Source organism: Colletes latitarsis, chromosome 10 (genome assembly GCF_051014445.1).
Source record: "Colletes latitarsis isolate SP2378_abdomen chromosome 10, iyColLati1, whole genome shotgun sequence".
NCBI classification, from domain to species: domain Eukaryota; kingdom Metazoa; phylum Arthropoda; class Insecta; order Hymenoptera; family Colletidae; genus Colletes; species Colletes latitarsis.
The window spans coordinates 23,918,964-23,945,552 of NC_135143.1; the positions used below are offsets into that span (position 1 = coordinate 23,918,964).

General features: G+C 44.1%; 1 protein-coding gene across 2 annotated transcripts in view; it reads left to right on the top strand.

The window, feature by feature from the left end:
* Sp1 (transcription factor Sp8) overlaps nt 1–26,589 on the top strand; it is a 90,383-nt gene that overhangs the window by 48,602 nt on the left and 15,192 nt on the right. Inside the window, exon 1 of one of the 2 annotated variants that reach the window (XM_076775132.1) lies at nt 9,351–9,780. The exons of the other annotated variant lie outside the window; for it this stretch is intronic. Coding sequence (XP_076631247.1) covers nt 9,694–9,780 — 87 coding nt within the window. The 5' untranslated portion in view covers nt 9,351–9,693. Of the gene's footprint in view, nt 1–9,350; nt 9,781–26,589 lie in introns of those variants that run through there. 2 annotated transcript variants of the gene reach the window in all.

The window sequence follows — 26,589 nt, forward strand, 5'->3', positions numbered from 1 at the left end:
TCGTTTAATTGTAACCTCCTTCCGCGTTGCAAACGGACACGCACCGCGTTCTCGAGCATCGACCACGCGAGTCGTCCTGCGTCCTCGACCGACCTCCTTGTCGACTGACCTCCTCCGCTACCATCTGTGGCCAACAGCCACAGAAATTACTGTGATTACCAGGATATACGAGGGGCCACGGCAACCTTCCACAACGGACTACCGATGCCGAAGATCGACGCCGCCTCGCGATCGACCATCGACACCGGACTCTCTCCGAGCTTCAAGGATCTATAACGGGAGCCGCGATCTCTTCTCCTTCGTGCGCCCGATCCGTGAACCAAACCGACGTACGCGCGTACGGGAGACATGTTCATCGACTGTCAAGTCCAACGTTCTCAAACTCGTATTCGGAGCTGTCGTTCGCGGAGCTGACCTGTGCGAGCGGTTTCAATCGTCGACGGATTAAACAGTTTCTGTGAGACCACAGTGCTAAGGACGTCGTTTTCGCTAGTTTTGAACTTGGACAAGTTGTAGACTCGAGGCAATCATCATGAATTGCGCGTATCAGTACTCGCTGCCTGCCCACCCGCAGAACGTCATGACCATCCCATCGACGGCTGTCCAGCAACCGCATCATTCCACTGATACCGAATATTTGGAGGTAATGCATCAGCACTTTGAATTATTATTTATCTATCGGTGGACGCGCTCGTGTGACTGTATTTCATTGGTATTTTAAGAGCAAGGGTTTAATAAAATTCTTTTAATAAAACTCACAAATATTTCGGACAAAATTAGGATAATTGGGTCTTCTAACATGTAGATAAAACAAATATTCTACATTATTATTGGTTAAAAGTCTAACTATTGTAAAATCTAAGACGTGGATCTACAAAGAACCAGTGATCGCCGTTCGGGTAACTATTTTAACGATAGCCACACGAGTGTCAAGCAAGAAAAATAATTTCTTCGTGAATCTTTTTTATTTTTAAATAAAACTGATACGAAATATGTCTGACTATTGTGATATTTGTACTCCATACAGTATAAAACAAGAAACAACAGCACTGTTGTCTTCTACAAACGTCTCTTTTATTTAAAAATTATAATAAAGTAAAGAACAGTTAGTTTTATTAACGAAAATTTGAGAAATTCTAGAATACAAATATCAAGTGAATTGTTGCTGAATATTGGTAATTCGTACCACGAACTTCGATTTTAATGTGATTTTGCATAATGCTAATAAAGTGATCTCTTTTCATAAAATATTATCAACATGTAAAATATTAGCTTGTAGATACTCAACATTTTTAAGATATAAATAATCAAAATAAGACAATTGTAAATTCTGTATAACCACGACTACTCATAGGATGTCTCATAAAATTTAATATCAATTCAGTTCATAAGTTTTTGTGTACATTATGTAATAGATTAAATTGCTTGTAAGTGTCGTGCAGTCTGCATCAGGCGATGTCACTTACAGGTGATTCACCCTCCTAATTGCTACAGTATTGTAACATCAATAAACTCCCACTTGGTACATGTTTTCTTCCAATACAAAAATACACAAAAACGTATGTACTGAAGGAGACATTCTGTGAATAATCGATGGGTTTATACAGAACTTATAATTGTCCCACTTTATATCCTAAAAAGTGTTGAATATCTATACCTAATATTTCACGTACAGCAAAAGGGATCTCTGTACCTTCGTTCTGCAAAAGCTCATTAAAATCGAAGTCGTACAGTTCGTGTCCTTCCCTCGTTAGAGGCTGGAACACGAAAACGTCCTTGAAAAGACAGCCCTAGCTCGAGGTAAGAACGTGCTTCGGAACTTTCCGTCAAGCCGCTGCCAATATTTGACAGACTCTATCGACGCCGTCCCCTCTGCGACGACATCCTGGGCGGTCCAGGAACACCCCCTGTTAATTGTTCATCTCCCGGGTAGAGAAAGAGGCCAATGCGAGGTCGTGCACACCCCCGATTCTCCTTAACGCGCTGCCAATTCATCAGCTCTCGCTGAGAATTCAATTTGCGCGATTGCCAATCGGATCTTGGAATTCGATTTTAACAAAGCCCCGAATCCCCCGTCGTGCCTTCGCGGAAAAAAATTTTACGAGGCGCCCGTGGGACGAAATGGATTTAATAAAATTTATATATCAGTTAACTTTGTATTAGTCTGCGTGTTGCATTCTTTTTGGTGAACGCGAAATGATTGCTTAAAACGACCTTTCTTTGTAAAATCGTATATTTTAAAATTAAGATTAATATTTTTTTAAAAGATCGAGATATCCCGTAGTATTTTTAGGTGTCAGTAAATTTTCTAAATAAATTCATAGGGCATTGAATTTCAACTGAATCTTGGTACTACTCCCTAGATTTGATAGTACTTCCGATAGTAAATCCTCGATACAAGACTTAATGGAGATTCCAAGACGTCGATATATGTATTTATTGCAATCTAGTAGCTACCCCCACTTTAAAAGATTAATATCTTTAAACGCAACGTACGTAACAAAAATGAATATCTGATGATTCTCTATAGAAATTCACGCACCCCCCACGAGTACTATGGCCCCCCTTGAGGTTCGCGATAAAAATAGTTACGGTCTGTGAATTTGCAAACCGGCTGCGAAGCGGTCGCTGTATCGCGGACGATGGTTCGCGTCGTGCCTCCGAAGCGGTCATTAACGAACAAAATGACGTTCACGGCAACAATAAATAGGAGTCGATCGGCTCGCGTGAAAGGTTGGGGAAGAAACGTCAACTTTCACGCGGCCGAGGCGAACGAACGAACGGAGAATCGAGGGGAAAGAGAGAGAAGGAACGAAAGACAGAAATAGCGACGTAGCTGGGGGATATAAATATAAGGGCTCGATACGTAATTATAGTGATTACCGTATTGCCAGGGGGCGGACGAGGGCGTCCCTCAGTTTGCACGTCATTTTGCAATCTCAACTTCCAACGAACATGCGCGCGAATTTGTCGGCGGTCCTTCGTCTGGCTAATTGTTTCCCCCTTTTTGCGTTAATTCTTCACGCTTCTCTCTCTCTCTCCTACTCTCTATTTCTCGTTCCTTTTGTCCGCGACGACGCGTGTTCCGGAAGAAAACCGCCTACGATGCGAGAGCACCCCCACGTCGGACGGAGTAGCTTAATTCGCGACACGGGAGGGTGGTTTCGAAACGTGAGTAGAAAATATTAAGTAAAATTTCCGCGAGTCTTCCTCCTCGAGGAACTCGAGGCTCGCAGGGTCTCCGTCGAGTCTGCGTGCGTTCAATTCGTGGTTTCGTAATCGGCATCGATCGTCGCTCCGTTCGATAAAAAGTGTCTCGTCGAAGCTACCCGGTATTCGCGAAACGTGTGGTGCGTCCGCGGTACATTACCGTCACGGTGATTTTCTGTCGACGATCTATAATTATTACCATTCTTAATAATTATGCCAACTATGGTACGTACTACTCTTGCATTATCTTCTCGTTCCGCGGTCGCTATTAAACGTTCGTTTGCATTGTTCGCTTAATAACGTTATTTAGAATGATCGCAATTAACGTTCTCGGATGTTTTACTTTTGCACGGACGTTTATTCCGATTATTCGCGTGGATTCGGTTGCGTAACGCCGGTCGATTTCCACGCCGGGGAACCAAGAGAGTTCCTTGTTTGCGGATTACGCGCCGACAGAACAACCGGAGCGCCGCCGCGTGAATTACGGAGGATCGGCTTCTTTCCTCCCCGTGGAACACCCCATAAATCTGGCCGGGAGCGTCTCTCTATTCCGGACCACGATGTAGACGGAACCGCGAACTGTACGCCGGCCCCGACCCGGCCAACGAGTCCGTAAATCAGTCCTAGACAAGTTTCTCTTCGCCTTGTTTCACGGCAAAACGTGCTGCTCGACCTTAAAAGCCTCAAAGAGATGCTTCTACGCGCCTCCCATCAGCCGTGCATCTGCCCGCGAGAGACGGATAGCCGACAACGGTCAAACCGACCGGTAATATTTATTTGACCGTGGCCAGTGTATCGCCATAATTCTTTTCGACAATTGGAACACCGCGACCGACCGTATTCCGCGACGGAAATAACTCGAACGATGAACTTTATCCGCGATGTTTCGCCATTCAATCTTTACGAGCCTCCTACGAACGATATTTAACCCCCCCGGGGCCCGCCATCTTGACGAAATTGATAATTTACCGTTACTTACTCGTTAATATCTAGCAAAAAACATTACTTCACAAATAGAAGCAACATAGTGTTATAAAAAGACTGTGGATCTTTATGCAAATTCATATTTTTGAAATGGGAGCTTTGTTGAGGATTGCTTCCACCCCTACATATAATAATTCGTATCTTACTTTAAGTATTCCTTATATTTTTGCATAATAAGTGCATTCTGTAGTTTTTTAAGAATTACAATTTCCCATAAATGCATAAACATCCGCAGTTTACTAATAAACAACGTTTAGTAAAAACAAATGAAAACGAATACGAGAGGGAGTAACTGTAAGATATTCTTGCAATTGACTCGAGTCTAGTCGTTGCTGGACATACAATGTACTGGTAAGGGATTAACAAATTATGGGGAGAGGGTTGTCGAACCTACCACGTGGAAATGATTCAGAGTCCCCTAATTACCAATCCGATCGAGTCGCTCTAATTGGTACTCCGTGACTGAATGCTAATCGAACTTCCTTCGTTCTCCATTTATAACCGAATCCGGGAGAATCTATGCAGATTATGATTAGATATTAATAGAGAAGTATCGTAAAATCCGGAAAGTTTGAAAGCCACAAAGTAAAAATTTTGCAAAGGATGGAAAAGACTTGGATGAAAGAAATGAATGTATTCTTCAATTTAAAAACACAAAGAAGAATCTTCTTTCTTTGAGTACAATTATATTAGTCACAATATAAAGATATGCAATTATCACAGAAGAATTGTTTTCAATATTTCTATACGAGGTATATTCATTTTACAATCTTTCAATCGAAAAATCCTTGATACACCAATAAAGAGCCATATTCGCAAAGAATAATCGATGGTTATCTACATATATCGTCGTGCACGAAAAAGCACTACTCTGCACAAGTTTCTGTCTAAAATAAAAAATCAACATCCAGGGTAAAACGAATATATTCTCATGCTCCGAAAATAATGTGCATTCATGTACAGCGAGCATAAACGTTTCGAGCATGCGGTCTCGCCTGTAATACATTTTTAAAGAACCCATGAATATTTTAGGTCTCCAACCTGGTGTAACTTCTTTTTCTGGTTAGATGGTAAGGTTCTGATTAACGATAGTAGATGGTAGATCTCGGACAGAAACGAACAAATCTCTTTTCGCGGCGTCGACGCGTAACAGGGATCGCGAAAACGTCTGCCACTAGAGAGTTAACAATCGCGTGCAGCAAACGAAGCATTGTACGCCTATATCGTTCAAAGAATGTTTGCGCGTTATCACGCGCTCTTCCATTACGTGCTCGACGCGAGTGTTTGATTTATGAAACGAGGATTGGAACTGGTTGACACACACCGTGCATTGGGTACGTTTAAAACGCAGCTTTTTAACCGCGTTCGCTGACCGCCGCGCTGGGCTACCATTAACGCTCGGTCGAGTATCGTCGACGGTCCTTAATTGCACCGATTTCAAGATCACGTGATCGCGATAAACGTTTAACGCGTACACGTTCGAAATCTTTCGTTTTGACTCGACGAACCCGATAGCGATAGGCCAAACGAGATATCGAGCAGAGTGCATAGTTATTAAACGTCCTCGAGCAGCCTACTTGGCAAGCTTACACAACGATACGAGTTCTGGTTCCTGGCCCGGTCCGGTGAATCTTCATTTTCGACGGTCCCAGCCGCTATATGCGAAGCTGGTTCCTTGGTAATTATTAGTCCATCAGCATCTCCCGATGGCCACATGGCCGTATAAGAGGCGAAGCTGGTCCCAACGCGGACCATCCTAGCTTCGCGAGGCCGCCCTGTCATTATCCGCCCTCGTCAGGCCCCTGGGCCCCATTTCCCTTTCAACCCCGTTCGGGGCCCGTCTCTGCCAATCAGCGATCCGTCACTTCGTGCCGTCGATATCGCTCGATCGGTATACCGAGAAAATCAATCGACTTTTCCTCGTCGATGGCCAGACGAAGCCTCGTCGCGGCTGTGCGTGACCGAGCCACTGCGATGCCACGCGGTAATAAATTACGAGGCTCGTTTTTATCCAAAAATCTAAACATGTTACTGCACGAGGGACGCCAACAACAGCGATCAACGGTACAAAACCACCCCAATGGAGATACCCGCGCACCCTCGTTCGCGCGATCCAATGCCGTTTGCTCTTTCAAAGGACGTTAACGCCCGGTTCTGCTTCGGTTCATTGTAAAACATCCCTCTTCCCACTTCCCGTAACAGTGGCCGTTCTTCTCTGACCTCGAGGAGGTGGGGCGGATCACACCTTTTGTGGCCCGATCGCACGCGATCTACGCATCATCGTCTCCTCGAGCCGTGGGGGGACGGTCTCGTCGATAATGCATCGCGTTTCGCGAAATATTTGTTCACGACTTTTTATCGATTTCCCTCGTCGCCTCCGCGCAAATTGCATACTCCCGTTTCCTCGAACTCCCTTTTGCACCGGGTCAAACCGCGAATGTAAAAAAATTTCGAACAAAATCGTCGAACGGTGATAAATTTATGGAAACGGTGAAACGTTACGAGTAAATCGACCTTCTTCCCGCAACGACGGACGAAGAAGGGCGGTTATGAATGGACCGCGATTAGACGGTCGCCTCGCCGCAGTGGCGCCTCGATCTTCTTCCATTATGGAAAATTAGGATCTAATGCGACCCCGACGCGTCCGTCGGTAGCCAGTGGCGTAGATGCGACGCCCGGGACTGCTCCAATTTGCGATCGAGCGACCTTTTGCATAATTAGACGCCCCCCTTTCGTCGGGAACGGCGGAGGAAATACGCCGCTGGTCGAAAACGGAATCGTGCCTCGTCTCGTCTCGAATTTTATCCGGTACACGCTGGGCTGCTTCGTACAGGCCGATAGGATTTGAAATTCAAACTCCTCGATTAAAATCACATTAGATGCTCGTAAGTCGGTATATCCGTCATCTTCTTGTGCTCCCTTTGCATGGATCTTCCGTGCAACGTCGCGGTCGCGCCGGATCCAAGGGCAGCTCGCTCGCAGCGTCGCAAATGTCGCTGTAGATTAAGCGATAATTTATTTCGAGGGATAAAAAGACCGACGAGAAACGCGCGCTTTTTCCAGAAGTGTTACGGCCAGGACGGGCGACCAAAGTCGTTGGCGAATATCTGTGCTCCACTTCTGGTTCACGGTTCCGTGGTCGAGTTTGTCTCGTCGTGCTCCGATCGTAATTCGCACGCGAGTTTAATACTCGGTGCTTCGTACTAGTTTCGGTGCAATTAGTATTGCAGAAAATATTGCGCGTTTCAAGAATTTCATTTATTATGTCGCGACTAGTTGGGGTTTTTTTGGGTTACGGATACGCGAAAAGTAAGAAATTAATGACTGTAAAAACGTCGCAAGGAAGAAACATCGAAACCAAGGGCGTCGCTTAGCGATTCAGTACCTAATTGTAAAGTTGAATGGACTATTTTAGAAGAAAGATAAAACCAGGTGGTTGTGATTCTTTAATAGATTATTAATAGAAAATTCAATAGTTACTTTAAAAACATTTTAAATATCGTAAATGCATTATATACATTTTAATGGGTATAGAAAAGTTATCGTATAACAATTATTTCCTCGATTAGCATGTTTTTAACACCACATGACGACTAGCAAACGATAAATCCTTCCTTACTCTAGTTTTCTTTACCAAACCTACTATATGTAATTGATACTGAAAAGTTGTATTATTGGCAATAGTAAACCTAAAAACTATTTCGATCTTAAGTAATGATTATTGTATAACCAAAAAGTGTAGAAATCGATGGTCTTTAGTCGCATTGTTCTGTGAAAAAATTACTTTAAACTTTAAGAATATTATGCTTGATATTCTGTTGTTATGCTGTTTTCTCCAGGTAGGAAAGAAATTCCCCTTGATTTAGGCGATCGGTGCAAGTAGAACAAGGATCGTATGTAGCATGCGTCGCTGAGAAGATGTCAGTTGAGGCGACAGAGGGGCCAGGGGGTACGTGGCTGGCTCCGCCTAACGTTACCGTCTCGAAACCCCCACTCTTCCGTGACTCCCCTCTGTCGATCGTCAGCGATCTTCTGCTTTGCTCTATCCTTACGGGCGCACTACCGGTACTGTACAAGTAATATAAATAATGTTATATAACCTATATATAGAATGTATTTTCATATAGCTCTGAACTCCCTAGAAACATTATCCACGACGCTGCGTCGAAAAACATCCCGGAAAGTAAATATAACATATTTCACGCAGGATTTGTATAGCTTTATAAATACTACTTACAGCGTCTTACACTAGCGTCTTATACTACTTATACTACTGGGTTCCTCCGCGTAAACGTAACATACTGCATGCAGGACTTGCATGGCTTTATACTACTTATACTACTGGGTTCCTCCGCGTAAACGTAGCATACTGCACGCGGGGTTTGTATGGCGTTATACTACTTACAGCGTCTTACGCTGGCGTCTTATACTACTTATACTACTGGGTTCCTCCGCGTAAACGTAACATACTGCACGCAGGGTTTGCTTGGCTTTATACTACTTATAGCGTCTTATACTACTTATACTACTGGCTTCCTCCGCGTCCACATTTGCGACGCTTCTGGCAGCATTGACTCGAGTTTTGCGGCGTAAGCTTTCGCGTGGAACGTGGATCCGGATTTGTATATCAATTATGCAGTCCGGTCGATGAACTTTGCTCGTTTCGCCGATATCGGATAGCGGCGTGTCGGTATTTAAATACCAACGGCGCGCATACCGTTACGTCAAACAACGAGGCTGAGGCCTAATACGACAACTTCGGGTCACGTAAGCCTCGTCCTAGAACAAGAGGAGAAAAGAGTAGAAGAGAAAGGACGAACGTGGAAAGACTCGATGAAGCCAAAACGGTTCGGAGAGGGCACCACCAAAGTCGTCGAGCTGTACGCGTGCCTCCTTTTCGCGGTGCGCGCGCATTTCACGGTTAAATTATCGAAGGGAGGACTGCGGATAGGTCAGGAGAAAGCGAGAACGAGTGGCGTACGATCGGTAGGTGGACGGAGAGGAGAGAACCACGGAGGAAGAGTGGGGGTAAACTGGTGGGGGTAAATAAAGTAAAGAGGAAGCGGAGACGGCACGGAGGCGGTTGGGGGCGGGAACTGGTTAGGTCTGGGTTCCGCCCAGCAAGCTCTGCCCCTTTTTTGCCCGGGGGCCGAAGTCCTGGCCGCTTCCCTACCACCATTCCCCTGTCTGGTCGGGGCAAAGCCGATCGGATAGCCGGCAGTCTGTCACGGGGCGAAGAACGGGAACCACGTTAACCGGTTTCCCTTAAGCATCCCAACGTTTTCGACCCACTGGCTTTTTTTACGCACACCCGACGGCCGTGGGGAGCCGACTCCACGACCCTTTTCCCTCATCGTACGAATACGAGTTTTTCGATAATCCTCCTGTGATAACCGCAAGTGAAGTGTAAAAGAGACTCTCGCGACGCAGTCGGTTCGAGGAGCAGCGGACAACCGACAGGATTCCGCCGAGCGTCCTGGTCGCTGAAGCGTCAACGAGATGTTGACCGACATGACGCCGGCCGCGGCTGGTCAACTATACCCGCAGTTACAGTCCATCGCCAAGTCGCCAGTCCACGGACATGTGGTGAGTCCACGATCTTTCGTCGAAGCTTTGTCGCGCGGAAACCATGTTTCGAGTACGTTTGGATCGACGTTGTTCCGGTAGCATGAGATTTCGCGGTCACGTTAGACGTCCCCCCGAAGGAGTAGAAACAGGCCAGATTTGTTCTGCGACGCTAAACGAGCCGACCCCGCCGCCCAGGGTAAAGGTAGCTGTCAATCGGCGATCTCCTCGGGGCAAGGTCAATTGCTCAGCCTCTCCCAGATAGGGATCTTAATCCGTCCAGGTAGAACACGAATAGTTGATCTCTCCGATCAGGTGCTACTGTTCGCCCTGTCATCTTCATCGACGAGCCTTCGACGGTCGATAAAATCAAAGATCTTGTCGACGGGGCAAATTAAAGACGATTCGTGCCGTCGACTTTGACGATCCCCGTACTCTTTTCAAACTAGCGACGAACCAGAACGATAAACTTCTTAATTGGGAACCCAACAAACACAATACAATTTGCCATTATTTAGTTCGAGTATTGAATAGTTGAGAAATAAATTCTCTAAATAATCGACGCAACAGAGGGTTGAAAAGTGCGTCGAGTATCGTATTTCCGCGACGAGGATGTAGATTAAGAGAATCGAACCGTTTCCGTACCTGTGCTGTCGCCTTGACGCATCGAACCTCCTGGTTGTTGACATTGTCCGGACACAAGGATCCTCGAAACTACCTGGTCCGTGCAAAATGATCAGCTTGCGCCGCCTGTAATCCCGCAGATCATCCCGGATGATCCATTCTGTTTTGACAGAAGCGACGGTCCCCGTAGCCACAGCCCCCGGTTCGCTGGCGAAACGTTGGCTGCCGGGGCCAGCTTTTGTGCCTTTTCTCCGCGCGCACAACACGTGTTCCGGTTCGGTCCACGCACACACGCGCGCACACACGGTCCGTCGAGAACTTTTTTATTTTATGACTCGGCAAGAAGGAAGGACGTTGCGCTGCCGTGGCCTCGGCAAGATGATTTACGAGTCGATGTAAAAAAGTAATTAAATCCGTGGCATCGAAAAAGCGACGCGCACGAGTATTAATTAAGTCAGCAGAAAAGTTTCCTGTCGGTGTGTGTCGTGCCGAAAATTAATCTCGTCGGAAAGTCCAACGCACGTCCCGACAAACAGGCTCTTCCTGCTCTGTTTCAGACGCGACCTTGCTCTTTTTACAGCGCTCCGTTGCCTCGCGGCTTTTCTTGCTCGCCGTGACTTTCGAAACGAAACGATGCGCCAGGATATCTTAACGCTGGTATCCGGTCGTCCTTACGCGAAATTCCTCGATTGGCGTACAGAATGTTGCAAAGAGTATACAGTTTTTCTCGTCTCTTTTCTCTCGTTCGGCTCGTCGAGCACCCGATCCCAATGTATCGAGTATCCTTCGCATAATGGTCCTTACGCAAGGTTCTCAGGGATCAAAGGGACTGCTCTCTACCTGTGCGCCCGAGGAGCCAATTATTTGTCTGCTCCTCTTTGTGCGCCAAGAGGATCCACTTGACAAGATGCGTGGGATGGTAACACGATACGTACTTCCTCTCGTCACTCGATCCCTGCAACAGGGACACACAAGCTTGCCAAGAATGTTCTTTTTTCGTTGCTTTTGTCGCCATCTTGGTCCCGTGTTTCGCGCGTCTTTGTCGCGACCCTCGTCGTTGCGCTTCCGCGCGAACGTATCGCGACTCGACTTTCGGTTCATCTTTGAAAAGTTTCGCTACGCGGAATCGTCGGGTACGGATATTGATTAATTAACGAGTCGACGACGGTAGCTTCTAGAGGCAAATATTTTCAGGTATAAGTAATCCGACCGACGACTAAGTCGTCTATTTCACGTCGACGATCGATCGATATTACTCCGATACATATTACATTGATCGTGGGAGCACGGAATATTGTCTGAATTCTCGTCACTAATTCATAGATCGAATTCAACGCGCCCCGTCGCTTCCTGCACGAGCGTAATATTTCTTTCCAGCCAGGCTGTAAGCTCACAACTCTTCCACGATAGGACGGTCTCGCCGATATTCCGATAGCGTCTCTATTCGCGAACGACGGACTTGTTGTTTTATTTTTCTCCGCGAACGTACGATAGAAACGCGAGGAAAACACAGAAACGCCGCAATTAGCATTAGCCATCGCCGACGAAAACGTTCACAATGGCTCCCGTCGTCTCGCTCGTGGATCCTCGAAATCTCGCTCCACTTCACTTCCACGCTGGTAATCCGATAATCCGTTTCATGGGGCAAGAGTGTCCTTTTAAGCGACGTCCCGTTGACATTTTCGAGGGCAACAATGGACTGCGAACAGGCCAGACGCACAACGTTTGTCGCAAAAATACGACCTTCGTCACGCTGGAAGGGATAAAAGCTCGGCACAGCCTTTTTGTGTGACCTAAGAGGATTTACCTGGAGCACCGGATGCAACAAGGATGTCATCCTAATTTGTCCCCTCTGTAGACAAATTTCCCCGGACACCAGGGCAAATTTCGTTTCCTTAGCCAACCGCAAATGCTTGCTCTTGCGCGATATCGTCTCTTCGGTCGGTTCTGGACGACGTTCTTGCTGGTTTATTATGAACATCCGAGCAAGACGAGCAAAATTGTTATTTAGATCAAAATTTCAAACGAATAAAAGATAGATAATCGAATGGGGCAAAGATACAATCAACTCGTATTTTACAACGAATGAATAAAAATTTAACTATTCGAATCGCGAAAAAGTCACGAATAATTTGATACAAGTTGCTGTTATTGCTTATCTATTATTCGAGCAAAATTTCGTCCAACTTTGCTTTGATATACTTGTATTTTCATCTTGTTAAATAACGTATATAACGAATACCTTGAACGTTTATATAAATGTAAATATATAATTAATATTAGGTGTCTTAAATCTTGTGTTAGGAAGAAATTTTTGTTATTCCAGCGTGATAGGTGACGCTATACTTGTTTCAACATCTTGAATTTCATAATCTTCTTCGGTTTCCTTTTCTGACTCCAAATCGTATTGATTCAACTCGACATACAATGTATCAACTTCTAAGATTCATTTTTCATAAAACTGAGAAAAGTCTTAGATTTATTCGTTAACTGAGGGCCTGAAATATTAGGGTATAGTGTTTTTACTCAAGATAACAGAATGAAATAGGCAATTTTCAATAAAAACTTTGAAAGCACATACATACACCATTGAATGTCAGGAAAATTACATATTCTCAGTATCAATCATGGCAGGATATCAACGGAAGGAAATCAGGCGAAAATTAACAAATGAAAACGTTTTGTTCGCGGTACTGAAAAAGCAGAACGCGATCGGGGAGTCTCCGCCCCTCGATGGAAAAACTTTTACCCGTCGACGAGCGAACCAGAATTCCTCGACGTTTTACCAACTCCCGAATGTATTCTTTGGGTACCTCGATGACAAAATCCCTTCCGATTGCCGTCACGCCCACCACAGTCGGCGCACAGCAGCTTAATGACTTATTTTTGTCGAGCAAATCGTAAGTCCTGACGTGTAAACACCCTTTCGAAAGCTTGTTCGTGCGACGCGCAGGGTCCAAACGCGACAGATGTTCGCCGTGACAATATGGCCGCCGTCCGTGCTCGATGCTCGCGTCTTGGAAAACCGTTTTCGCGTACGATCGATCAATTTCGTGGCCCTTGAACGCCGATCCGTGTCACGGGGCGACAAACCTTTGTCGTGAAATCGAGCAAAAGAGAATCTTTTTTCGTTGTTTACTTTTCTCGCGAACATTCGATAAAATCTCCAAGTTCCACTAATCGGAACGATAGTTTTCCGCGGGACAAAGGTTCGCCATTACGAGCCAGCGTTGGCCAAAGAAGCGAGACGCGTGATATTCGTAACGCGACACGCTCGATTTCCATTAAACGGTCGGAGATGCAATTTTCGCGGCTCACTCGAGGCGGTGTACACGTACGCCACTCCAAACGATCTGCATCGTTATCGCGAAGAAGGTTCGATAATTGAAAACTCTAGCCGCCCCTTCGTTGCCATAGACAACGTACCTATTGCACGCGCGAGAATACCTTGAATTATCGGTCATTATATTAGCGCAGTATCGTCGTTGACGGAATTACTCGACAAACGTTCCGTCTAGGAGGAAACTTAAAATGGGTGCCGAAATCTGATCATTAAAAAAACATTTCATGATATAGAACACAGACAATAGTTGACAGCGAAGGAAATATAGTTTCTTTTACTTAGAAATAAATAATGTCTATTTAATTCCTTGTCGACGTTTGTGTTACAAATTACAGGCTTCTCAATTTTTATATATAATTTCAGAATAACAAACTCTCCAAGAACTGAAGATTCTTTCCATCTTAGCTAACTAGAATCTAATACAATTCGGTATTCTTCTCAGGAAACAAACAATAAGAAAAGCGGGAGTGGAACCGACTTTGTACGCGAGAAATTAAAAAAAACATGTTGAAAACGATCGTTTGACCGTGGTAGATTTAGTGTTAAACAGGAAAGAGGATTCACGGCGGGTCTCGTGTCGTGTAACATGGCGATAGAGTCGGTCGGAGAGTGCAATTTGGTAGAAATACACCCGTGCGTGTGGGTTTACCGGCTGCGTGCAACGACTCGTGTACATGACTTCCATCGACCATCATCATCGTATCGCTCGGAGGTTCGATAATTGAAAAGCCAAGACTTCTCTCGGCGCTGTACCGTCGCTGCGAACAATATTCCTCGTAGAACGCGCGCACGAGCCCCCCGAGATGGTACGTCGAATTACCGGCCATTATCGTGACGTATCATCGCGGCGAGCGTCATTCACCGGACCATCATGGGAAAGATGAACAATACTCGATCTGGTCAACACCTCGAGGCCTTAACGTGCGCCACTCGAGCAAAGTGGAAGAACGATTATTAACGACTCGATTCTATTAACCCGACTACTTTCCTCCTCGTACTAAACACAATGCAACATTTTTTCCACCGCAGAGATTGCATGCTCGAATCGGTTCTTGCGCTTACCGCCATTACTGCCAAGAGATCCTCTTACGCATCGGGATTCTTAGCGACCTTTTACTCTCCTTTGGTTTAAATCGTTTATCACTATCATACGCGCGTCTTCGAACACAGTTTGAAAACTCGAAACTATCATAATAACGTAATATTTGCTTTGACTGTGTATTAAACAGTCGATCCTCTACTTTGGCCACTGTTATTTTTAAATCTATCGAAATAAAGTGCACGAAGCGGCCAGAGAGATTTTCGTGGAATTCAACAATCACTGGTTGGAATATTTTAAAAATGTTTTTTTGTTGTTGATCAAGATTTTGTGTTGCATAAATTAATAACTCATTGGTAGTCTTTATAACTCTGTGCAGTACCTATATGTATTAATTCCACGTTAGAAAGTCCTGTTTATTGTCGTTTGCTCTTTTATCCTTCAATTTGCTTATTTATAGACCTAATTAATTTTATGCTTCGTCAAGTTTATAGTCCCAGATCTTGCTCTTATTCGGATAAACGTTTCGAGCAACGAATAAAAAGTAAATTGTTGCTTATATCCGTTCCTCGTTATGAAAATAAAAGTTTCAATTATGTAATGAAATATTTCCCAACGAACGGATATACGTTTAACTGATCGATCGAGTAACGTAATAAATTACTTTACGTTGATTTTATTGGTGATCTGTTATTCGAGCAAAATTGTATCGTCTCTGTCTCAAGCAACGACGCACTTTTTGAATGGGTAGTGATTTAACAACGATGACAACGTCAAACGTAGATAAACCCAATTTTCTGCACGCAAAGAGTCAACGTGATATTGCAGATGAAAACATCTTTCGTAGCAATGGCGATAGTCTGAAATTGTATTTTGTTGCAACCGTTGTTTAATAACTTAAAGTTTTTCGGGGAGTTTAGTGTTATTACGTCTGTAAAATATAAGAAAATGCAAAGCAATGGAAACAGCAGACTTTCAAATTCAATGTACCAAAGTTAACGGGTTAATTGGCGCTACTTATCGAGTTAAAGATGAAAGAACACGCGTCGGAACCGTATCAACGTAACGTTTTCGTGTGGCGGACACCTCGAGGCACGATCGAATCGCGGCGATCTCTCGCTGGGGAAAGAAGCGTGGCAACAGCAGGGATCCACCGCAGGGGTGCCAAACCCCCGCGGAGCCAGAACCAAAATACCAAACGTTGGCTTACCAGCCCGCCGAGTGCAATGATTTATCGACTGCGCATTATACGTCCCATCGAGTGCAAATTTTTTCGAACGCAACAACGGTTGGCGCAAAAACGGTTCTCTGCACTTTGTCTATCTTGCAACCAACTTTAATCCGTTTTTTGTCATTTTGAACCAGGCAACTTCGAATAAAAAAAACCTTCTCGAAACGCGTGAACAACGGTGGAGATATCTCGCGAGCATTTACGCGGACAGATGCGTGGTCACTTAAGCGAACAGTACTGTATTCTCTTTGTCACAGATAGGAGAGTGACATTTTGAGAAAAATTCCTCGTTGCATAATTATAACTCCGATTCCAGTGGTATCCGCGACGTTCAGTTCGGTCGAAGAGAGACGCGAGGCTGGTTCTCGAAAGTAATATCACCTCTCACGACGAGTACGAAGTCAACGACCCTTTACAAGCCGCGTAAAAACTTCCGGTATACTCGGCACGAGAAGATACAGCCCGCGATTTTCCCTTTAGCAGATGCATATGGCCGACTCCGCAGCTTGCTCGCGGGAATGCCACGATCGTTGCGTGCGTCTCGCGAACGAAAGAGGAACCGGCAAGTTTTGAGCGACGCCTGAGATAATTGCGAGGGACGGTGGACGTTTACGGAGGAATGCGACGGAATCGACATTATATCGACTCCGACCGCTACTGAAACGTCACCCGAGGTTGTGCAAACATCGCGGTTTTACCTAAGTGGCACGCGTCCAACGTATGTACTGCACGAAGCTAGAAAGATGGCTCCGACGATCGTCAAAGAAATCTATCTATCTATCTTTCTGAGTCAAACGATCGTTTTCAAAATTTTATTTAGAATCTCTTACGTGCAACGTTGTTTCAGTGCCATTTAATTTCACGACTTTTTTTTATGGTAAATGAATTTTGCAATATTCAGTTCCTATTGTTTGTTTTCTGAGAAAAATATGTAGACTGTCTTACCTATCACGACTTTCAACATCGTTTTTTTATTGGTTAGTAGATGCAGTTTATTTTAAAATGCTTGGGCTGACTCATCTAGAAGTGTCTATGAGGGTGGAAGGCAAATAAAAAATATAACGAAAACGGGTAGAGAAATTACACAAAACAATTTAAAAACGATTGTTAGACGATGAACAGGTAAAAGAGATCTCACGATTGTTTTACGATTTTCTTATAATTTTCCCGGCTTGTGTTACCATTCTTTTCTCCAACCCTTTTATCGTACGTCTTTCGAATGTAAGATTTTGTTTGTTTATTGTTAATATGTACATAGGATGTCTTATACTTCTATCGAGTACTGTAAGTTGGAATAATCGACGTTCCACTGTACCGTGCTCGTATTCGTCGTTAATTGTTCGAATAAATTCTTTCATCTTTGATCGACGGGAACAAATTGGCCGAAATAAAAATGTTTATTTCACGCAGTTCCATGAAATATTGATACACGGCCCAGATGTAGCAATCGTAAGCACGCGCTCGCTGTAGACAACAAATTATCCTCGATCGTTCTGCTCCATTTTCGTGGAGTCGATTTCACCGACGATAGATCGTCGCCGACCAAGCGGATTTGCGCCGCGTACGTACGATCGCGGTTGCGTAAGAACAAAACGCAGTAGTCGAACGAGTTAGTCGAACCGGAATGGCGAACAGTTCCAACGAGATCCCCGCAATTTTCTGCATTTCACTCTCCCAAGCGTCCTTGCGAGGGGATAATTTGCATTTCGGTGCCTCGACGTCCTGTATCGCTATCACGCTCCTTCCCTACGGGGTCGAATTATCCTCTCGACATATTGCATAATAACCTCCGCGTTTGTCCCGTTAGATTTACAGATTGGACGGTTCGTTAGACGTCGCGTCTTCCAGCCCCGTGGAACAATCTATCAGGGACATTCCAGAAATAATTCCTCGAGCTGAGACCGTGCAACCAATAGCTCTTCTATTTTCTCCGACGCTCGATATAGGACACGATTTCTTTGGCTAGAATTTAAAAATCGTACGATATTATTTTCCTGAATTAACACTAAGTTTACGAAGCGCTTCAATTCGACGCATTTAGATTCTAAACTTAACGTTGCGGAACCCGTAAATATTATTTGTTAGCACTTTATGTTGAATTTAATTGATGCAATTACATGAATATATACTCTAATTAAAAGGAAAGCTGCATTTTAATGTAACTGTCGGCACAGCGAATTACAATGAACCTAGTGTTAAGAACAACACAAACTAACAGTACGCACAATTTCAATCAGTCTAAATTTTAATATTTGTTTCAAGAATTTAAATTTGATATTTCTCTGAATACGTTATAAGATTTAGAAATTGTTTACAAATATATATAAATTAAAATCACCTCATATCGCATGACCTCAACGAAGAGATCTATTCTCTTCCTGTTCGCTTCCAGCTGCTTGTGGTCCAAAGTTTGAAGTAGATTCTGGCATCTTATTCACTCCACCCTAGCTCTGAGATCATGCTAGCTAGCTGCGTGGCATAATCTCTGTCAGAGGTTATTTTCCTCGCTATTCCTTTGGAAAGATTTTGCTTTTGCTTTTTTCTTTGGAAAGATTGCTACTACTACAATTAATTCTGTCTATATGTACACATATGATATCTATGACTCTGTTTGCGTCAGCTCACGATCGCTGATTTTTTCTCTTGTTTGTATTAATATCAGCTTGATGACCAACGACAAATAATATATAATGTGTCAAGCTAAATCTAGTTCTGCATTGATATCGCTATTAAGAAATCATTCCAACTTCGGATAATATCAATAAAGAGAATTAAAACCGAAGATGAATGCGTGGTAAGAAAATCTAGCCTGAATCTAATCCATTACATTAGTTACTAGGTAGAATAGTTACGTTTAAGTAAGGTTTGGGTTAGATTTTTTAAAAATCGAATTTTTAAACTAAGGCCGAGCGGCGGTTATATGTATGGGAAAATGTTCAAAATGTTGATTTCTACAACATATTCAAAAATCATCAAAATCGGTGTGAACCCCCCTTTTCTAAATAATTACCTAAAACATTTCCAACCCCTTTGCACATAAATTAACATTCATAAATCTATAGGGCGGTACAAACATTCAATAGAAATCTCCTACAATTTATTTTTACCAAATCTGTATTTATTACACTGTGTGTTACTCCTATTTACGAAGTAGTTTTTTTTGTCTTATTTTTTTTTTAATATCAACCAGTATATCTATATGTATAACACATATGTATAAATATTACTTACGAAAACTATTGGTTTTAAAATATAAACGTACGACACCGACAGGATTCAATTGAAATATTAAAACATTCGCTGCCGTCTGTAAACGAGAATCGAGAATAAAATTTTGACGAGAAGGATTTTGTGTTTCTTCCAGAATAACTTCAGCTGGCAAGAGTACCTCCGCCGCGGAACCTTTGAAAAATGCAATTCGTTGAGCACACTCGGGTCGACAAGAGGCTTTTACCCCGGTCATGAATTTTTATGGAGGGGAAACGGATTCCGGGTTTTCATGGGAATAAAGAACGTCATAAATCCTCGAAAAGAGTGACGCCTTTCTCTTTAAGCAACTGGATCGTCGCGGAGTTCTCTGGTTCTCGCGAACCACAGCTGCCAGAGGCACGGCCCAACGATCGTCGCGTATCCCGAACGGTCTCTAAAAATGGCGGGTGCACGCATCTTCGCCGACCAAGCATCGATCTCGCGAGTCTTCGTCCGGACGATAATTTATTTACGAGCACGGGCGGGGATCGAATGTAGCGCGCGATCCAAGAGCGACCGCGGTTGCTCCCACGGCTCGCTCAGCCACTAAATCGCGAAACAATAAATCTGAGAGCGGAGTCACCCTCTTTATGGGCCTCTTATATGGGGATGATGTCCTCAGGGGGCAGCCTAATATGTCACAGTCTGTTGCAGCGATCTCCTCGCGAACGAGGGTGGATCTGCGCGAGAGAACCTTTTCCAAACGTTACGCTCACCGAGGGGTTAGATACGTTTCTAATGGAGTGATTCAATAGCAACGATCTGATAAACTGATCCCGTGTACACGCGTCCTTCGTGAATCGAATTAAGCGGATCGTCGTTTTTCAATTCACCGCTAATCGACACCCTTGTGACGGATACTCGTGCCTCGATCGTTCGCAACGTGCGCAGTCGACAGGAAATATCGAAGCAATGGTTTTTGGTCAACTAACGCAGAGAAATTAGCGTCAGTATTTGGGCAAATTCCATTCGCGAACAACGAACAGATTAGATTTTGCTAGTCTGAGAATCCAAGTTAATTTACGAATGAATCTAATATTTTTGTTAGGTGTCTTATTAATTTTTTTGCACGATTATCGATACAAATACAAACTAAAAGACTGTACGAATCTCTGTCGCGCTCTGTCAGTTGCTACAATTTTGTGTCCACGCATATTTATATTTTCCAACACAGTGTTCACACTAAACTAAAGTAAAGACATATTATGAGTGTTTGCACAGTTAGAACGTGCATTTCAGTTAGAACGCGGGAAATTAAAGATAACGGCACGCGTGATCCCCGAAGTTTTGTCGAGCGTTTATGCCTTTTCATCCGACGAAAGTACTTTTTAATAAGCGAACGTTGAAACAGTTCGAAACAAGAGCTCGCCCCCGCGTGCTAACGAACGCGTTTCAGCTGGAAACTATTGAGTTTCGTGTGGCACGTAGACCGCGAGCCGCGAGACCCGCGCTATCGCTCGGGAAATCGTGATCATTACAAACGAAACATGACAGCTGAAAAATTATTATAATCTTTGGCGGTCGGGTTAACCGTGGCGATTTGCATAATCTCGGAACGCGGCCGGAACTGTGCAGCGAGGAAAAGCTCGGGTTGCTCGTGCACGCGCGTGCGTATATCGTCGATCTACGATACGAAAGCACGATGAAGCTATAAATTGAGCGAACTCTTGGCGGAAGACACGCGAGCCAATTTTCCGACGGGATCCGACCGTGCGCATCGTTTCGTCGATAATTGCCTCGGTAGGATATTTTTCGCGACAGAAAATGCTGTGCAATTATCGAGAAAACGCTTTCTCCTCTAATTCTAGCGTTAATCGATGTTACTCTTGTTCCACATCGGGCCACGAGCGTTCTTAACTCGCTCTTACGACGGCCATATTCGATCGTACACCAAATATCAGTTTATCGTAAATTTATCGACTTTCGTGCAACTTTAGGAGAAAAATACTTATATACTAAATTAAAGATAATTAAATTCTCTACATAAAAGGTTCTATACATATTTTTCCTTGGATGGGTTTCTCCCAAAATAATCACCGTCGAAACTCGAGGAATGTTGGGCGTTCTCGTACTTCGACACCCCATTTATTATTTATTTATTTACGAGCTTCTCGTACACGTAACATTATTTTATACGAGAGACAAAATTTAAGTGAATGTTTAGAGATTAATAAAAAATGATATTTAATATTCTAATAGTGATCGGGATTTCGTGTCACATAAATTAATGACTTGATACGATTAATTATTAAGCGATTGCTTTTAATATTCCTTAGAGTCCCTTCGAGTCATTCTTTGGGGCTCTTCGCGATGCCTTAACGCCCATTATCGAAATAAAAAATTATCATTTATTGCGAACAGATTTATTCGCAAATGAGCGTCGACTAAACGTTTAATATTCAGTTTAGTGGGTACTCGGAGCTAATAAACTTGCAAACCACATGTTGAAAATACCTTTCGTGTTTGTACAAGCACCTCGTCGAGCACATCCTCGCTACCGAGGGAACGAAATTAAACGGTCTCCGTGGTCTTCTTTAGCGGTTTCTATCCGACCACGTTCGTTCATGCTCGCTACATGCGCGTAATACCTATAATCGTTACGCGTATAATTCACGCTCGGAGAAAGCGTGCGGTCTCCTAATTTACCTGTTACGAGGTTGCCGGGAGCACAGGTTATTCGGTTTGTCGGTTCTTGGCTGAACGACCGCGAGGCAATTAATTTCTACGTCCTTTTCTTGGCGTCTCGAACCAGAATTTTTCTACTCCGATGCAAAACGCTGCCCACCGCAGCAATGTTTGAAGACAACCACTTTTGAAGAATTTCTTTTCAATATTCTCTTCGTAAAATAAAACGTACGAATCGATTAAGATTAATTCACGTTTCTAACTGAGATTCTATACCAATTCGTAACAAGAACTTTTCATTAACGTTCCAAATGTTTGAAAGCGCCTGACGACAAATATATAAAAGTTCAAATGAAACTTGAAACTATGCTTATTTAGCTATTGTTTATTTTATTTTCTTCGCAGGTATCAGTAGTAGTAATTTTTGACAGAAACGCGTCCACGATTGGTTAACTGGTAGGATGATCGTCAACGACGATCTCGTGGCCGTTAACTTTCTGTAAACGCTTCTGTAAAGGTTCGCCTTAACGGAGCACCTGCGTCCAACGAGATGGACGGGTTCACGGTCTGCCAAAGGTGATTTAGTGGCAGTTTGTTGGCGTAGCGGCGTCAGTAACGCTTCGAACAAGCCGGCACTATGCGTGTATTACACGGGCCAGACCGCGCGTATGCACGGAAACACCACGCAGAGGATCAGCTCGCCTCTAAATTGGCCCGACCGGTCGCTTAACTCGCCGCGCGTCGCTTTCCAGCCTTCTCGAAGCGTCTTCTTCGTGGATCATCGCGTCGCGATGCTGTCGCGTGTCGGTACTCTCGACGCGAAAAGACGGACGCTGTCGACCAGGTTGATCGTTATCGAGAGCCCCCAACGCGATGATTGATTAACCCTTCCAAACTCCGTGCTCGTCTCGTACGCATAATTTCGGCCTCGTTGCGTCAACTCCCTGCGCTCGAGGCTTTTCTTTTTCGCGATTCCGCCCGATCGTGTTTGCTTTTGCCTCTCGGTTCATTTATTAACGGACCATTAAATCAGTAATCCGTCTTCGTCTCGTAATATTAACCTCTCAGCGGGCGCGCATAATTACGCGCAGACAATAAACGAATCGACTAAATTAATCGTAAATAACATCGCGAAATTGATAATCTGCCTTTCCTTTATGGGTTTCGTTCGTGGTTAGTCGTTGAGAATTTGAGAATTAGTTGTATACTATAGTTAGCTCACGATAACGACTAACCGACTAATTCGGTTTATTTAATAGAGGAACGCATGTTTTAAGAATAGAAGTAAAAGATAAGGCGACTGGTTTAAATTTACCAGCTAATTTTCGACATTTTCGCGAATAAAATTTGCCCGATTCTGCTTTGTAGTTGTGATTATGGCTTTCGGTTCCCGTTGATACGCGTTTAACTGCATCTCGTAAACAGTTCGCGGGAATCCGACAGAAAAATGTTATTATTTTCATGCGACCAATTTGGTTTCGATCCGTGATCGCGAGCCTCGTTAGGACACAGTCAGAAATTGGAACATTTTTTGTTATAGAAGAAGATTACCGAAGTCGTTCGGAGAAACAGGTGCGCGTAATCGTAACGCGGTTTCGACATGCGATCGCGATACAGCCTCCGTTTCTCTCGTGACGAAAAATACGCTCGTTTCGCGCGAGTTTGTTTGGAGAAAGATGTCAGCGTCGTCCTCGGGTTTGATGACTCTCCGGACTCCTGGGACCGCGTCGTCGTTCGGGTCAATTTAGATTTAGCCGGTGTTAGGTGTTTACGAGTTTTTAATTGAACGTAAATATTCGCAGGTGCAGGCAACGGACCCAGCTCCGGTCTCTCGTCTCCGGCAGATTCCGTGGCGTAATTACGAAGAACGAGCTCGCGTCTATATCGAGCGTATCTTGGTTTCAATGTAAGCTTCTCTCGTAAAAGGAGTACTTAGGTTGTTAGAAGTATGCCGCTCGGTGTAAATTTATCGGCTCGCGCGTTCGCTCGTTTGTGAATTTCGCCAAGTACCGTTCGCTCAGCCGGCCCCTTTGCGTCTCGTAAAACGTAGCTGCGGCTAAATTACGTCGGCTTCTATCAGCGGCTCTTCCCGCATCGACGCTCGTTTCGCAAAAAACGACGTATAAATAATATCGACCAGGCACAGGTGAGACCCGCGTGTGTGGCCGCTGCCAGGGAAAACCTCGCTGCCCTCGCTAGCCCGTCTCGCGCTTTAACTCTTTCGTTAAAAACCGTTTCGGCCAAACTATGGTACCCTAACCGAGCAAATATTCCCTGGATGGACGTAAAATTGAATATCTAACGTGGGCCCCCGTTTAGATCAGTCGTGGGCAAATTTCCTTAGGAGTAGACCAAAAGAAAGAGGAAAAATTTATTACAAAAAGTAGTTAAGACTAACTTTAATACTAAACTGAGATTGTATTTGTAGAAGTTCCTCAGAATTTGATTTGAATTTTGCGCGTGCTTATTAGGGCAAGATCCATTTTTTACAAAATTTTGAAGTTTTTCTGCACAGTGTATTTATTTCACTATGTATATTTCATTTTCAACTTAACGTGAAAACTTACATTACATTACAGACTGATCTGTAATCAATAAGTGATCCAGCAGGTGCCAATTGATACTCTGTCATACGTACATATTAACATTTTCACAAATTCACGATCATAGCAGTTTTTCGGTTCTCATAATCGTTCGTAGAACCAAAACCGATACTATAACTGTTTCCAACCCCCGGCGTTCGCGCAGAGTTTACATCGTCCTCCCTTCATACGGAAACACACCGATACGTCGAATAGGATTTTTGACGACGTTTGGACGTCGACTTGATCGAGGGTCACGACAGTTGGCGAAGCTTTCCGCGGCGCTTTTTCTGGGACGCTCGCGTGAAAAGGTTCATCCATCAGCGGTCGATCGGCGTCGAAGACACTCGTCAGGGCCAGATGTTTCCGCTCGACGATCACGACCTCGACAGAGATCCTACGGGGGCCCTGATTTTTCGCCGGTTTCGGCGAGCATCGCGACGACGAGGGTCATCGGGATCTGCTGTAAACCGGTGGATCGTTTAAATGCTAATACCGCGGTGAATTTATCGTCCTACGATTCCGTTTCCCGAGCAGACGCCTATTTACTTAAACTTTCGTAATTGAAAGAAAGCCGCCGACCAGGACCACCGTGCAACAATGGCGATAAAGTATCGAATATACGGGGACGGCGCGGAGCTTTCGATGGGCTGATCTAGGAGTCGAATAATATATCCAACGATCGACCGTGCTAGTCTACCTGGACGAACAATGAAGACACGCTTACGACTCCGCCCCTGAGGCGTCCCAGGGACCGCGGTACAACTTTGGACAAATGGCGCGGGAAATGTCATTATAGCGGATCCTCTTTGAAATACAGGGCGAACAAATTTATCGCGTCCTTTGGATAATACTGAAGAATCGTCGAACTACGATATTCGTCAATTTATTCGAATCCGTTCGAAATTGGAAATTAAACTGAAACTCGGAGTGTGTTTAATTAACGAAGGGAAGAAATTTAAAATTACGAACATTTATAAATTTTTCTGGGAAAAAAGGATTTCCCAAAATGGTGACAAAAGAATTGCATAGCTAGTCTATTAAAATGAATTCTTGGAGAGCAGAGAAAATAAAAGACGAGTCCTTTGGTTAAATCCATTTAAATAGAACGTTCACTCTTAACCCTTTGGACATAATATTCACCACAGCTCGATTCAAAGTTTGTGTTTAATTAACGAAGGGAAGAAACTAAAAATTAGGAGCATTTATAAATTTTTCTGGGAAGGATTCCCTAAAATCGCATAGCTAGTCGCTTCTGTTAAAATGAATTCTTGGAAATAAAATAAGATACGGCAATCCTAGCCTGCAAGATCGCCCCAGCGAAGACGAACAATTACGCAAAGTTTCGTGAAAGCGTACGGCGACTTTGCTGGCGAGTAAAGAAGGAGACAAAATGACGCGGAGAAGTAAGGAATCGCGGTAGAGTTTTAGTGCCTTCGTAACGTTAATTTAATTGAACGCAGAGTCAACGGTGCTGGCAGGACCCACCTTTCTGCGAATGTAGAATTTTATGTCCGGCTGTCCTTCGAAACGACCGCGGGAGAAACCAGGAGGGATACGCCAGCAGTAAAGAGGCGAAACTGCCGGTGAGACGTCGAAAGGATCCGCGCCGCGTCGGCTAAAGAGGGTCACCTTTCCGAAATTAGAAGCGTTCTAGAGGGAGCGAACGACTAGTCAAGGCGATAGATCGGACACTCTGCCGCTAATTGGCTGCAGAATTTTATGTACCACTAAATTACTCGATGCAAATGCAGTCGCTTCCGTCCCTCGAACGCGGGGATATTCCAGAAGCACGCGCAACTCCCGACCGCTCCCGCAAGATTTACGCCGACCTCATTATCCTAATGAAGACGCAACGACGGGGGGGGGGGGGGAACGAGTCGCGATTTTTGTTGAAAACCAAATTCGAAAAATTGCGTCGTCGCGGTTGCGCGTTGTCGGTTACTTGAAACGCTGTAATACACTTGCATCGCTTTACGAGCATCTGAGAAAATTGTAAAGGCGCGAAGGAGAAGTCTCTTATATTTCATTAATTTTCTAATCTATTTTCAATATCAGTAATGATATTCAAAGTATGTGGGTTTTACTATTAATTCTTTCTTTCTTATTATATACAGTTAACTCGTATTCGTAAACT